At 43.3% G+C, this 16554-nt stretch overlaps 1 protein-coding gene across 16 annotated transcripts in view; it reads right to left on the bottom strand.

Annotated features, from left to right (window-relative positions):
- Dennd1a (DENN domain containing 1A) overlaps window positions 1–16554 on the bottom strand; it is a 545127-nt gene that overhangs the window by 259106 nt on the left and 269467 nt on the right. For all 16 annotated transcript variants that reach the window (XM_075986076.1, XM_075986082.1, XM_075986085.1 and 13 more), the window contains one exon: window positions 1756–1825. In XM_075986076.1, the coding sequence (XP_075842191.1) occupies window positions 1756–1825 (70 nt within the window). The remainder of the gene's footprint in view (window positions 1–1755; window positions 1826–16554) is intronic.

Below are 16554 nucleotides of genomic sequence, written 5' to 3'. Positions count from 1 at the left end.
AGGCCTTCTGAGAGCCTACATTATATGAATCATACGGAGAAAAAAATTAAAGCAAATAAACACACACAGATTTGGAGACCTTTAAGCCTAACAATACAGAACTATACTTTCTTAATAGAACATTTTCAGAACCAGGATACTATAGATAAATCAAAAGGAAAACTACTTATAGCATTTAACAATCATGTTGTATCACTTTAACTTAAAATGTTGCCCTTTACAAAAAAAAAAAGAAAAAAGAAAGAAAAAAAGAAAGAAAAGAAAGGTACACAGGCAAATATTCATCTCACTAATAATAGTGAGATTTGTGATTTGTAACTTTTTTTTTTTCAGGACAGGGTTTCACTGTAGCTTTGGAGCCTGTCCTGGACCTAGCTCTTGTAGATCAGGCTGGCCTGAAACTTACAGAGCTCCATCTGCCTCTGCCTCCTAAGTGCTGGGATTAAAGGTGTGTGCCACCACTGCCTGGCGAGATTTTTGATTTATTAAATAAATGAAAAGTTCAACAAATGTTATCAATGAGAGTGTGGGACTTGATTGTGTTGCAAACAATGCACTTTAAGAAAATAGTGCAATTTTGGAAAGTAGTTTGGCAAATGTTTTATAAATACTTATGCCCACAAGAAGCTTGTAACTGCCTATCTAGGATTCTCTTCTTAGAAAAATAATGAAAACTGAAGAAAATATTTTATATTCAAAGATTTGAGTGACTGCTGTCCTTCCTTTTCTCTCTGTATGGCCCCTCTGTATGTAAGGAGGTTATATGTGCATGTGTGTGTGTGACTCTTACAAGGGCCAGAGGAGACTTCACATAGGGTCTGCCACTGAAGTTGCACCTAGGTTGGGCCACCATGCTCAGTAATCCTCTTGTCTCTACCTCCCACACTGTTGAGGTCAACAGGGACACACATAGCTGCCTCTGGTCCTCACATTTTTGCTAGGGTTTTAAACTAAAGTTCTCAGGCTTGTACAGCAAGCACCCTTCTACCAAGTCATCTCCCCAATCCTTTTTACTACTGTAAGAAAGTGTTTAGGTAAGCTAAGGTACAGGCTACGCTGTTAGCCATAAAAAAGTACTTAATATTTTCAACAGAGTGGAAGAAATGATTCTGTGACAATACTTCCCAAATAGGCAGGCTACAAAATTTTAAATAGTGACCCAGACCATCTTTGTCATCATGGGTGGGAGTTTAGGTGAGCACACCATTTCTCCCAAATGTAAATAAGGTATAAAGAATTGCTAAAGGATTTTTCAGATTCTTAGAAGAATTACTATAAAAATACCACAAAACTTTATCAAAACGGGGATTGTGGCAGCTATTAAGTCACTTGCTAGTTAAGTGATTTGCAACATGGCATGAGCAATTCAGTTTCATGCCTTTGATAAATTATGACTGAATACTTTGTGAACTTTCAGGGTTGTTGGGAAAATTTGACATTAATACTGGGAACATGAGCAGTCTAGGTATTATTTATTTAACTCAGAACAAAAAAAATAATGAAGAAACAACTAAAAATTTTAGCAATATTTATTTTGGGGATGTGGTAATGCACGCTAGGTGAGAGGTGATTTTCTTTTCCCTTCCATTGTTTTCTGAATTTCCCAACTTTTCTACAATGGGCACGCATTAGTTTTTTGTTTTGTTTTTTTTTTTTAACAAATGTTTTAGTGAAATATAAGGCACACATTACTTTCATAATCATAAAAAGTTTGTTAAAAACAGCTATTTCTTAAAAAAAAAAAAAGACAAATACCTGTTGTTTTGTTGTGTAATCTGCCAAGATGTTAAGGAGCTTATAAAACACTTCGAACCAGGGGAGGTAGCTGAGAAAGACAAAGAAACACAAGAAATGTTAGCATGCAGGTCAAAAGCCTGACTGAAGGCTTAACTCAAACCAAAACATTTCAGGTTTTCTCTACATCTTGAAGATTCTAGCCATGAATGATATAAACCAAAACTGCTTAAATGTTAATTATTTCTGGGTTATAAAAACATGCATGTGTGAGGCAGAACATTATATGCTCATTATGAAGTATTCCTATGCCTCAAAACTAGAACAGGTCAAAGAGAGGAAATTCAAACTACAGTCTGCAATGAGGCACCATGTTTGAGTCATCAGGCCTCTCCCACCATCTATTCTACTTCTCATGATTGGACACAGAGCAAAACCCAGCATGCCCATTTTGGCCTCTGTGTCCCACATGCCCTACACAACACAAACCAATCATGTTAGTACACTAGACCTGCTACCTCTACTTCACCTGTGCTATACTGGCTATAGCATGAATGGATAACTCTCTTCTCTCTGCTATCCAGCAGGTCATTGCTCTTCTTAATACACAGGTCTGCTAGCAGAACTCACTCTTGATATTGGCCATCTGTATGGCTATGAGAATGGCCTACCAAAAATGGAAGTCTGGATGGGCCTGGCCAGAGAGGGCATAACTGCACAGGCAGCCAATGATATGCAGCCTGAGGTTTCTTCACCCTCCCTGGCACACACTTCTGATGACCAAAAAGACAAAGTGAAGAAGGTTGGCCTGGGGATTGGGGGTAGCAAGTGTGTGTAGTAGACCTAGGGACCCTGAGCCACCAGCAGCAAGGACATAGACATTTATCCGAGAGGAAACATGTGGGGCCCAGACCCAGCACATCTGACACCAGCACCAAAGACCAAGGAGGCTTGGAGGCCACCTAGGTAACCAGGTAAAGAACAAAGTTATGAAGGGGAACAGAGAGCTTAGGCCAGGACGTCAGAGCCTTTTGTCCTCCCTGGGAACCCAAGATACAAATAACCCACTAGTGCCTTCTGTAGTTATGTTAGTTTTGCCACTCATGTCCGCCTCTTATTCCCCACACCAAATGACCAAAGTGGGGAGCGACAAAAGATTCTGAGAAACTTGAGCCTCCCCAATATGATTCACAGAACCTTCTTTTTGTTTTTCCCCACTCTGATACCTGTTACTAATAAGTAAGTAGTATTCATTATTATGAATGAATAAAACAAACTGACTTTTCTCCCCAAAACCTAATCCAAGTCTACACAGCACAATTACTAAAGTGGCATCCTATTGCTACAAGATCCAGCAGTCCAGGAAAGCTTCTGTGGCTCTCCCTTCCCAGGATCTTGACCAACTCTCTGACTCTTCTTGCCCCAATTCCTTCTTTTCCATGGTGCTCATGCATATACCACTGCTACAATGCCTCCTCCTTCAGCATAGCACTCACTGGCATGGTTGTTTTCTCAATAGATTACACAGAGAATGCAGCACATCTTCCTTCGCTGTGTCCTCAGCACCAATGGAACTTGGCCCTACATTCTTACAAACACACTTGTGTGCACGTATGCACATGCATGCACACTCACACACACACAGAGAGAGAGAGAGAGAGAGAGAGAGAGAGAGAGAGAGGGAGAGAGAGGGAGAGAGAGGGAGGGAGGGAGGGAGGGAGAGGGAGGGAGGGAGGGAGGGAGAGAGAGAGAGAGAGAGAGAGAGAGAGAGAGAGAGAGAGAGAGAGAGAGAGCGCTAGATGAAGACTAGTAGATTGCAAGGGCCCTTAGAGCCAAGGAAAAGTTAGGGAGAATGATCCCTGCCCCCACTTTACATGCTTTGTTCCCTCTTAGGAAAGTTCCCAAAACTACTGAGAAGAGGCATGTGAGAAGTTTGCTGTTCAGGTCTGCTCACATCTATTCTGCCACACAAATGGTGTTTTTTACTGATAGCCTGGACCCAAGGCAGGGCCCAGATGTGACATCCTGCTTGGAAGAGGGGATCAGCACCCTGTATAGATTACTGCTGAACACTGAGAATAATAAATGAAGTGAGAGGTAATAGAGAGGATAGATAAAGTGCATGAGCTCCTATCTGTGACGTCTGTCTGAAGCCAGAACATGCTAACTGTAAAATTTAAGTAGCTTATCACAATATACTGATAAGCAATTTAACTTTTCACTTCTATGACAGTATTATCACTTATGTTAATATGTTTCCATCAGCTCTGGCAGCCACATATGGACTCTTCCAGAGCAAATGGCTGCTGCCACTCTTCACAGTACTAGCCCTGGCAGAGCAATGTAAACATTCAAGAGGGATTAGGCACAAGATAACATGCTCTGTTCCTCTTTTGCTAAATAAACCTTCATGAGTTAAAAGCCATTAGAGTAGAACAAGAAACCCCCCTCCCAAGAAAACCATACAAATTAGAGGATTCTTAGTAAACAAACCCAGCCTGAAAGAAAATTCCACAAGGTAAACCCAGCAATTGGAAGTCAGGAAAGAGAAAAGGGACAAGTAGAGGAGATGCACAGGAAAGAAAGCTCAGTTCCTTTTGTGAATGGATACAGGAAGTAGTACAGCAGAGCAGCCTGCTTCTCTCAGGCTCTGGACTAGATACAGCGCATACCACAGTACTTTTGAGACAACTAGTCAACTCACAGATAGCCTGGTATGCACTTTGCAGCCTCAGTACCTTCATTTGGTGAAGACTGCCTGGCCCACAGAGCCAGCCCACTTCACTCTACCAGCTTCTGCCTCACCAAACCAATTCCTTTGGTTATGGTGGGCAGAACCATTGACCATGGACTCTCCCCTTCTGGTCTGACCAGATAGAACTGTTCCCTATATGTCTTCGCATGTGTGTAGACAGATGAATGTCCAGTGACGGCAGTGGTATGGTTTTGAGACCAATCTGCAGCTGTCTTCTTCTTCAGAGCATCCCCGCTTCCCCAGCTAGAAGGCCTTGATTCACAGCTGAGCTCTGTCGGCTGGCACTTCCCATCCTGTTTCATTAGTGCTTGCGCTCGGCAGGCTGCACTACCAGGAGGCTGCAGTGAAGACATGGAGCCCCCATTCCATCCTGTGTGTGTCTGTCAGCAGTGAGTAAACAGTGCCTCCCAGTTGACACAGGAAACAAGTACTCTATCAGATAAAGTACTCCCTGGCCATCTTCAGGGCCCCAAACTCTTAGGCTGGGTGTACTTCTATCTCCCTGCAGGTAAACACTCTGTGGTGAACTCAGTCTAAGCACTAGGACTAAAATGATAAATGACAAGGAAGTTTTGGTCCAGAAAAGAAATGAACACAAGAGAGGGCATCTAGGTAGGAGAAGTCAGTTATCCTTCCCAAGCACTGTTACTTCAGGTCTTTGGAGTGATACAGAATCCTAATGGATCATGATTACGATCCCATCAGAAGAGAGGGAAAGAGCAGAGGAGACCTGTGTTACAGCCACCAGCCTGGATCCACATGCCTCTCACAGTACTGGTAGCGTGGTCCTCACGTTAATGGGAAGTGCTATTTTGTGGGAATCCACAGAAGATCTCAAAGTTAGGAGAGTTGAAATAGTTCCACAGAAACCTCTCGACTTGGCCTGCTGAGTATTGTGGGCCCATGGAGGTGGTACAGCCATGGGTTCCAGATACTGCTTTAACAACAGCCCACTTCATAGTCATCCTTAAATGACCCATCATGCAGCAGTGATGGCCTGTATGGACAGAAACCAGCTAGCCTGAATGGCAGGCACAGGCTGGATAAAAACCTTCTACTCCCTCCAGAAGTGTTCTCAGGAACTGAGTCTAACTGAGGTCAGAGTCTTGGTCTTCTGATCTCCCTTAACTAAATGGATGGTTTAAGATAGCCATCTTGCTGGGGGCTGTGCATGGGATAGGATTTCACATCTGTATCCAGCTAACCACGAGAGAGAGAGAGATACAGAGAGCTCAAGAAAGAGAAAAGGAGATGACAGCAACAACAATGGTATAGAAAGCCAAGCATAACAAAGAAATCATCTGGGAGGCAGCTGGCTGTGGAAATGATGAGAACAGGGCATCGATGTAGGGCAGCCAGATGGGGGAAAGATGAGAGGAGGGAGCCAACCCAGGGCAGCCAGGAACTATGCAAGCAGATGAGAAGGATGTCTATGGTAGGAGAAGGTGACGGTTCCATCTAAAATGTCAGTCCAAACAGAGTGAGGGAATGCAGCCATATAGGAAGGAAGGAGTGTAACAGGAGCCTGGTGACATACAAGCAAAGTGGTCAAATAACTAGGCATGCAATAGAAACCAAGGGTCTTGATAATAGACACATAAATTAGAAATATGGTTAGGGAAGAAACAAGAATGAATCTCAGCTGGATATAATTGTGAAATAATGGCATATAGACATAGCTAAGAGATAAAAATAAAACACAAATGTATATATTCAGATATCACACACACACACACACACACACACACACACACACACACACACACACACACAGTTTCTAGACTGAGTGACAGAGAAGGCCTGTGACAAGAGATGCTTCAATTATAAAAGGGGACCCTCAGTGCCTAGTTATGGACTTCCAAATAGCATTCTCTACTAAGAATGAAGGTTTTCTGAAGAAAAAAGGCCGGAGTTAAGAAATGGTTTGTGCCATAAGAAGCAAGGCAGTGTTCAACACACGATCAGAACATTATCAATAGGAGATTCTACTGACAGGATATGTGACAATTTGACCATCAAAGCACATAATAATGAAGGGATTATATGGAGACCAGGCAGATTAACAATGACAAACAGAATATTTGCTGAGTGATGGAGCTACTTGCACAGTCTAAAAGTAAGTCCTCACAATCAAATTATATATCACAGGGAATATACTATAGCCACTCTGATGAGTATCTTGCATATCACCATAGAACCTTCATCTGGCGATGGATGGAGATAGAGACAGAGACCCACATTGGAGCAATAGACTGAGCTCCCAAGGTCCAAATGAGGAGCAGAAGGAGAGAGAACATGAGCAAGGACGTCAGGGCTGCGAGGGGTGCGCCCACCCACTGTGACGGTGGGGCCAATCTAATAAGAACTCACCAAGGCCAGCTGGACTGGGACTGATGGAGCATGTGAACAAACCGGACTCTCTGAACGTGGCTGACAAGGAGGGCTGACTGAGAAGCCAAGGACAAAGGCACTGGGTTTTGATTCTACTCCATGTCCTGGCTTTGTGGGAACCTAGTCTGTTTGGATCTTCACCTTCCTAGACCTGGATGGAGGGGGGAGGACATTGGACTTCCCAAGGAGCAGGGAACCCTGACTGCTCTTTGGACTGGAGAAGGAGAGGTAGGGGAATGGGGGGAGGGGGAGGGAAATGGAAGGAGGTGAAAATTTGTAATAATAATAATGATAATAATAATAATAATAATGAACCAGTACCTAACTTAAACACCCAACATTCAATGGGAGGTGCCCAGTCCAGAGCTAACACATCCACTCCTGAACCTCTCTACTGAATGTTCTTGCTGATCTTGGCTGTGGGAAGCTTTATTTTGAACCCTGATATTCTAGTAAGGGGTTCCTCATGCATACTACTGGTCTCATATCCTATGTCAAGTAGAGTGAGTCAGAAAGAAGAACCATAGTAAGAGGAAAATATTACCAAGATATGGCTGCCTCAAACAGAAGTTCTCACTCTGTCCTTCTTGTGGGACCTAGCAGCTACCCCCAATCCTCTGCTAGTGTCTGTCAGAGTAACTGACAGTGGGATAACATCAGCTGTCCATGGAGTAAGTCATAATGTGCACTCAGGATGCAGGATCCCAAGAGCCACTTTAGAGATGCTGGACACCTGCTCAGTGCTGACAAAGGAAGACCTGGCAGGGCCAGCCCAGACAACAACCAACCAAGGGAAACATGATAAAAACAAGCATGGTGACACAACAGCTACATCAAAAGGAAATGATTTCAATATCAAAGGACAAGAGAAGCCTTTGGGAAACTAAAGTTCTCAAATACTTTAAAGGGGGAAAAATGACTTCTTCCCTGATTATGCTGTGCAAGTCAAACACGAAGCATTATCAAGGCAGCAAAAGAATAACCCCTTCCCCCAGAAACCCATCTTATTCATGAATTATTCTAAGAATTAATTTATTGTTAAAATTAAAAACTAGATTATTTTTTAAATAAATTTATTTTCAAACTCTTACATTCATCCTTCCTAGATAAAATTCTAAACTTTCCCACCTTTTCTCTGCACTTGTGACGTCTGTTAGAGCCAACACATGAACATAAAGACGCCGTGGGCTTCCCCTCTCTGAAGACTACCCAGAATTGATTCTACACACTTGCCTTTCTCATATCTTTGTTAATGTCAACTTGTTTAACAGTAACTGTTCAACATTTTTTGTGTGTGCTTGGCCATGTCAGACATTCTGTAAGTCAGAGCTTCTTGTGACAGAGAACAATCATTGCTATAGACACTACAAAGGCCAGGACCACTGGAACTGTAAGATAACAGTCAGCTTGCTCTTGTTAGGAGGTGGAGACCCCAACATAGCAGGCAACATTTTGGTTAGGAAAATAACTCAAGATTAAAAAAACAAACATGCCAATGTCCTGTTTCAATCTGACAGATAATTAAACATTGGTGCAAATGCTTAAGTGGATCAAAGGAATAGCTACAAAAGTTTTGCCCCTTCCCCAGCTTCCAAGAGAAGTCAATCCATCAGTTACTCCTCATTGTCTTCATTGGAAACCTATTTTTCCAAGTGCAGATGAGCCCTTAAAAGCATTATGTAGGAGGTAATGTTTCTGTTCTAGGCCTGTTCCATCATTAATCCATATTTCTTCTGATCTTTTCTCCAAATGTACTAAAGAGAGAGCTCTGACAGAAGTGCTCTCATCCTTTCCGCGTCTTCCTGAGTGTTGGTGGATGGGGAAGGAAAACACCTTGGCTCCAGTTGAACAGCCTTCCATAATACACATGGTGTAGGAGGTCCTTCTATATTTGTGTTGATTTCATTGGTTGAATAAATAAAACTACCCTGGCCTAGTTGATAGGGTGAACTCAGGTAGGGAAGACAGAACAGAATTCTGGGAGGAAGAAAGCAGGGTCAGAGAGAGCCGCCATGGAGTCGCCAGAGTCAGACATGCTGAATCTTTCCCGGTAAGCCAAGACCTTGTGGTGACATACAGATTATTAGAAATGGGTTGAATCAAGATGTGAGAGTTAGCCAATAAGAGGCTAATGGGCTAGGCAGTTATTTAATAAATACAATTTCCGTGTGGTTATTTCGGCTATAAGCTAGCTGGCTGGCGGGATGCAGCCCGTTCCCCTCATTACTACAGACACATCTCCTTCCCCATTATACCCAGCGCTAACGTACACTCATCTTTAAGCACAACAGAAACCAGCTGGTGCTGGCCTAAGTTCTCTAACTTAAGTCTTAGGACTGAGCTGTGCATACGCCTCCCCAGGAGTGTGATATACAGCTCCTTCCTGAGCTAATTGCACTTTAGCTTCAGTACAAAGCTTTGTGGAGTTTGAAATGGAAGTGAATTTCTCAGGCTGGCATCACATGTTACAGGAAATACTTTCCAGTGTATGCCTGGTGTTCAGCTGTCTTGGCATCTCAACGCACAGCTTGAACAACTCACACCTGCAGAGGATGCAGCAGCACTGAGTCAGTATAGTGACAGAGGGCAGAACAAAGGTCTCAAAAGCCTTCCTAGAAAAGTGATACCACAGTTGCATAGTAGGAAACTCACCAGCTATGGCCCAACATGCTCCTCCTGCCCTATCTGTGAAATGGGGATGTGATGCCTACCCTCAAATGGCTGCTTGGAAGCTACTACAAAGCTAAGTACAGTGTGGAAACATACCTCCAGCTGTGCCTGGAGCAGGACTAACTTCCTTCACCCTGCTATTGAGACCAAAAGTCAAAGTAAGAGAAAAACACACCCCCTTTGGGAGATCAAAGCCAGTCCTGCCCAACTTGACCCTTCTGCTTTGCTCACAGCTGTTAATCCTGAATTGTAAATTTATTATAGTATCCAGCTAAGCTCAAGAATCTCTGACTTATGCCCATAATTAACATTCCATTGTGATAGCTATTATACGTATGCAGGAAAATATACTATATGTGCTGAATGAGTGCAAATATTAATTTGTATTATGAATGAGAACACACACACACACGAACGCACACATGCATGCACACACCCCTCCTGTGAAATACTCGTGCTTATACAGACCTGCTGGAACATATACTTGGATTTGATTTTGGAAATAAGGCTCCTTTCTCTCTTGATAGGTGCTCAAAAATTGCTGCTTTTAGAGGGAGTGTTTGTTGCCTTCAGTGGTAGATGACTATGATGGAGGGAGATTGCTCTGGAGAAGCTCATGGGGTACTATGAAGCTGTAACTGGTGAAATGCTGCTATTGGGATAACAGCACCTGTGCTGAGAGTGAGCTGCAATTCTCGGTATTTTCCAAAGAATCCAGAGAGGGTGAGCACACAGGCCTTTCATCATGCTCCCAGGAGTTTATGGGGTGGCCCACTCCTGTACTCACACACCTGCAAGTTTTCCCATTCACATCATCTGACTTTATGGCTGGAATTACAACTATAATATAATATAATGGCCCAGTGAGGTTCTAAGCCAGGCCCACCTTGCCAAAGGTTTCACAGCCTAAGAGAGACATATGCTGTCTCTACTATTAAAAAAAAAAAAAAAAAAACAGGAAAAAAAAAGACAAAGGCAACAGTTCCATAAGAAATTCTGTCCTGTTTTCAGTAATCAAGAGCAAAACTAATTATCCCATAGAGATACTACTTGACATCATTTTAGAAGAAGTGAAAGCTAATGAGCAAGGGGGGGCACTTATAAAGTGCTAGGTGCATTGATATAGTACTTATTGTAGCAGCCACATGAGGACTGTTCCATTTTATAGATGATAAAACTGAGTCTCAGAAGTGGAGCGACCTCCCTATGATGGCACAAAACTACTCTAGTCTGTGTCTTCAGTCCTATTTGCTACATAAAAGTAAGAAAGTAACAGCTGCACAAAAAAGACTGAACATGAGATGAGACAGAATTCTTACCTTGAGGTTCTCACTGTAACACCCTGATACAATCAAAGCTTGCCTCCAAAACCCCTAAGCTATAAAGTGCCCTGAGCAATCCAACTTTGGCTGCCTCTCAACAATCCAGTATGTTTTCTTACTTTGCCAGTTCCAGGGACACCAGTCATGTGTCCACTATTCCTTGCTTTAGGAATTAGAGTCTATGTTATTTGGAAACAGAAATAAAAACAGCTCAATTTAAGATATATTAACCTTCATCAGGCGATGAAAGGAGACAGAGACAGAGACCCACTTTGGAGCACCGGACATAAATCTCAAGGTCCAAATGAGGAGCAGAAGGAGAGAGAGTACGAGCATGGAACTCAAGACCGTGAGGGGTGCACCCACACACTGAAACAATGGGGATGTTCTATGGGGAACTCACCAAGGCCAGCTGGCCTGGGTCTGAAAAAACCTGGGATAAAACCGGACTTGCTGAACATAGCGGACAATGAGGACTACTGAGAACTCAAGAACAATGGCAATGGGTTTTTGATCCTACTGCACGTACTGGCTTTGTGGGAGCCTAGGCAGTTTAGATGCTCACCTTACTAGACCTGGATGGAGGTGGGTGGTCCTTGGACTTCCCACAGGGCAGGGAACCCTGATAGCTCTATGGGCTGACAAGGGAGGGGAACTTGATTGGGGGAGGGGGAGGGAAATGGGAGGCGGTGGCGGGGAAGAGACAGAAATCTTTAATAAATAAATAAACGGAAAAAAAAAGATGCTTCAATCAAATGGGGCGGTGGAGGTGGGGTGGGGGTGGAGAGGTGGGAGTGGGAGGACTGAATTTCAAGTTTCCACTGCCTCATGTTGGGACCTTAGAACTTACTAGAAATATCATAGGTTCTTTTTTTTTTTTTTAAATCTTTTTTTTATTGAGAAAATGAGAAAAAAAACAAGTTTCCACCTCCTCCCAGCCTCCCATTTCCCTCCCCCTCCTCCCACCCTTCTCCCCCTCCTCCCACCCTTCTCCCCCTCCCCCCACTCCTTTCCCCCTCCCTTTCCAGTCCAAAGAGCTGTCAGGGTTCCCTACCCTGTGGTAAGTCCTAGGTCCTCCCCCCCTCCGTCCATATCTAGGAAGGTGAACATCCAAACTGGGTAGGCTCCCACAAAGCCAGCACATTACGTAGAATCAAAACCCCTTGCCATTGTCCTTGGCGTCTCATCAGCTCTCATTGTTCGCCATGTTCAGAGAGTCCAGTTTTATCCCATGCTTGTTCAGTCACAGTCCAGCTGGCCTTGGTGAGCTCCCAATAGATCAGCTCCACTGTCTCAGTGGGTGGGTGCACCCCTCGTGGTCCCGACTTCTTTGCTCTTGTTCTCCCTCCTTCTGCTCCTCATTGGGACCTTGGGAGCTCAGTCCAGTGCTCCAGTGTGGGTCTCTGTCTCTATCTCCATCCATCACCCTCATAGGTTCTTAATCTTTTTAAATTTAAAGCATGAGGCTCAATGTGCATGGTTGTGGGACCATGAAGGAAGCACTAGATTAAACGAGGCACCCGGTTTCCATGAACAGCACCCATTTAGTTTATTGGCACCCACATCTCTGCTTGAATGCTCTTTCATTCCATCGCAAATCTCTCTATGAAAGTATCTGGCTGTCTCTTAAAGCCATTTATGTTCCATGCTTCAGTGCCTTTCCTTGGTGACATTTTCCATATGTTTCTTTCAGAGAAATGGTTCTGTCTCAATTAACAGAACAGCACACCAATCAGTATCGAAAGGCAAGGAAAAAAAGGAAGGACAGTCAGGCGTGAGGCAAGAACATGGGGTATGAATGTAGCTGGTCCAGTAAAACTAATGTTTTAGAAGGCAAACAGTTTGGGCCAAAAGAAAATGAACCTAGCACTTATCCAAAAGAAATCAGCGGGCTCTGGCATTGAATTTATAATTCAAACACTCTGGGCCATATGCAACTTGAGACACACAACTGGTAGCACTACTGGGGATTTATGACTTATGACTTGCTCATATTTAATTTGTAACCAAACACTTCCCCTTCCTCTTAGCTACCTTAGAACTCCTGATTAACTCTTGTTTTTACAGGTCAGAGGTTAAATAAAGGAAAGGAAGCACTCTGGGGTGAGACTGCCCAGAGCACCACATCCAAGAGTGACCCTGTGTAAGGAACATTAAAATGAGTGATAAGGCCAGAGACTGCTCCAGACCACTGATGTTCAAAGCCTCCTGTCAGTGAAAGGCAGACCCATGCCAGGAGAGTCGGCAACAAAGACAGACAGGAAGCTGGTCTTTTCTCCTTACTTCTAGTGACTGCCTGGCTCTCTCACTAAGACAATTCTCCTAAATAATTTTGTAAATAACACTGAAAGTTTTGAGGAAAGGAAAAGGAAGAGTTTATGTAAGTTAAGCAATCCTACTTTTCTTGCTTCCCTCAGCCACAGCAATCTGTCTCAAGCACTAGAGTGCTACTCAGGAGAAACCTTCTGCCTCTACCTAATTCTGTAGCCAGTCCTGCACTGGGCAGAGGGAAGCAGAATTCTCTATGCAAGCACAGTAACCCTTGAGAAGAGAACCTACCAATTTCCTTAGGGTCGACAGAGCTGTCTTCAACAAACCCTGACACTCTTCTTGAGGAAAAGGAGGAGGAGAAAAAGGGAAAAGAAAAGAAGGAAAAGAAGAAGGAAGAGGAGAAGGCAAAGGACAAGAAAGAAAAGGAAGAGAAGAAAGAGGAGGAAGAGGAGGAGGAGGAGAAGGAAGAGGAAGAGAAGAAAGAGGACGAGAAGGAAGAGAAGGAGAAGGAGGGGGAAAAGAAAGAGGAAGGAAGGAAGGAAGGAAGGAAGGAAGGAAGGAAGGAAGGAAGGAAGGAAGGAAGGAAGGAAAAACTCAAGAGGTGAGAATCTATTTTTTCCTGTTATATTTGGGAGCCAAATCTTCAAGGCTGGACCATTTGTACCAGTGTTTAACAAGAACCCATGAATGTCAGTCCAGAGCTGGATAACTGGGGGGGAAAAAGGAATACAGAGCTGCTTGTCCTCCAGGAGTTTTAAGTCATGGGAATTGTAAACAGCAATGCAATATATACTGTGACTCAGCTGCCACCAGGAGCTGTGTGGACAGCAAGGAAGGACATTTCAACTAGATTGGGGGCAGGGGCAGCCATATCAGGCAGAAAAGCTGGCTAAGTTAGAAGTCACTTCCACCTAGAGGGAACAAAATATAACGAAGACTCAAAAAGCTACAAATGGCTTACTTTGGGGGAGGTGTGTGTGTGTGTGTGTGTGTGTGTGTGTGTGTGTGTGTGTGTGTGTGGTTTCAGAGAATGAGGATAGGGGTGGAGGAAGGAATCTTGGTATAGAAGTTAGACCATTTCACTTCTTTTAAGGAGCCTTCAGACTGGACTCTAAACTAAGTCCAGCTCTTTTCCTGAGAGCAGAAGAGATATCAGATAAAGCACGGCACAGAAAATGTACACATTTGGAATCAGACAGACTGGAAGGCTTAGGGCGCAGCAGTGGAAGTCCTCAGTGGATGCGGCAGGAGAGGCTCTGGTTTTTTGTTTTGTTTTTCATTACTGAGCATAGTTTTTAAGGATCTGATTCTAGGAGGTCAGACCTGAAACTGAGTAAGTACTATCAGCCAAGAGGTTGGCTGGAACCTGCTAGTCAGATGGCTGCCTGCCTCCCTCAGAAGTAGCAGATGTTACAAAACACACGGGGATATTGCAGATGTAGAGTCAGACAGCCTAGAACAACAGGTGCAGTTTCCCTAGAGCTGTCACCTCCTCTCTCTCCCAGGCTGCCTCCCTCTATAAAAGGACAACACTCCTTGTTTACCTAAAAAGGTGGAAGTATAGAATAAGTTAAGCAGACTATCACAGTTCAAGGAATGTATCAAGCACTGAAAATAGGAAGCTTCTGCTTTTACTATTAGGTCAGAGATGCCTACATGATTTCTCAGGAGAGAGAATGGGGTCCAGCCATATTTGCATTGGCGTTTAGACGCCTGTAAAATGCTCAGCGCTACAAGAATATAGATATTTTTTATGATTTAACAGACCAGTGGGCTGAGCCAATGGGGATTTCTACATTAATATTTATTCACTTAGATAAAGATTTTATTTCAAATACAGAATAAATACAAAGGGTAAAAATTTAAGGTGGGAGTACACATACATTACCAGAATTAAGGAATAACTGACTCTCTATAAGCTGACGTTACAAACATTTCTTGTGCTTTCCTAACTGAACAAAAACCATAGAGAGCACTTAGCTAACTAATTAGCTAAGACCCAACCCTAGAGGATTTAGCATGCTGTGGTGATGTGAAAGACAAGACCCTAAGAGCTAGCATTAAAGACACATATGGATGATAGCAATTTTGCCTTTCACATGTTACAGCTTAACTTTATTTTTTAAGTAATAAACTGATTGGCCTAGTAGCTCAGACTTCTTATTAACTCTTATAATTTATATCAGCCCATTACTCTTGTCTATGTTAGCCATGTGGCTCAGTACCTTATTCGGCAAGGCAGTCACATCTTACTTCGTCTGAGTCTGGGTCGCAACTGCAGACTGCATTTCCTTCTTCCCAGCATTCTAGTTGCCCTGACTCTCCTTCCTGCCTGGCTACTGACCAATCAGCATTTTATTAAAAATAATACAAGTGACAGGATGAAAGACCATTGTCCCACAGCACCCCCCCTTTTAAAAACAAAAACTCTGAATCTAATATCCTTTGTTTAGCTTTTTTCCTGACCATTATCCATAACAACTTGTAACCAACATTCTAAACAAAAAAAAAAAAATAACCATAGTTCATTTTTTGGGAATGTGATCATAGTTTTTCAGCCTACTTTCTGCTGAATTGGGGTGTACTGCTTAACTTTTATGGCTCTCAAGTAGAACAGTTCCAGGTAGCTGAAAGACCAGCTTTATAGGAGGGGCCATTTAAGAGAAGGGAGGAGGGGTGCCTGGCTATCTCAGTCCCATCAGGCATGGTCTCTCCCTCCCCTGAGCCTGAGCTGGCTGTTCTCAGTCATATATGACAGATAAGAGTCTACTGCTATACCTTAGGAATGACCTGCTTAAGGTCATCATCAGACTAATAAGGGACAGTGAGGGACTGAAGCAAAGGAAATCCACCATTGACAGGCATAAGATGAAGCACACTCACTCTGCGTCCCTACATATCCTTAAATGAGTTAGCTACATATGGCTGCATAAGAACCACCCTCAATCAAAATATATACTTCCAAGACCCCAGAATGTTCTCTTGTGTCCTACCCACACTACAGTCAGATCATCTGTTCTCCACCTGTTTTTCCTATCCATCGCTACCTTTTAAAAACCCACTTATTTTTAATGTAAAGGAAAAATCAATCATCTGACAAAAGCACTCATAGGTGTAGCTGTCAGAAGACAACTAGGACAGAGAAGACAGCCTACTCCCAGCAGGCTCTACTGTGCCCTGCTAGTCAGCCCTCACACCACTCTCAGTTCCTACACCCTCTTATATGCTGCCTGGTCTTTTAATTTTACCTCTTCCAGAATGTCAGAAAAGAGGGGGAAATATAGCGCATAACTTTTAATCTGACTTTTTTTTTTTTTCGAGACAGGGTTTCTCTATGAAACAGTCAGTCCTAGCTGTCCTGAAACTCACTCTGTAGAACAGGCTGGCCATGAACTCACAGAGATTCGCCTG

The sequence above is a fragment of the Microtus pennsylvanicus genome, chromosome 9, assembly GCF_037038515.1.
Source record: "Microtus pennsylvanicus isolate mMicPen1 chromosome 9, mMicPen1.hap1, whole genome shotgun sequence".
NCBI classification, from domain to species: Eukaryota; Metazoa; Chordata; class Mammalia; order Rodentia; family Cricetidae; genus Microtus; species Microtus pennsylvanicus.
The sequence above is the reverse complement of the archived record's forward strand: the minus strand, read 5'-3'. Positions and strand labels throughout refer to the sequence as shown.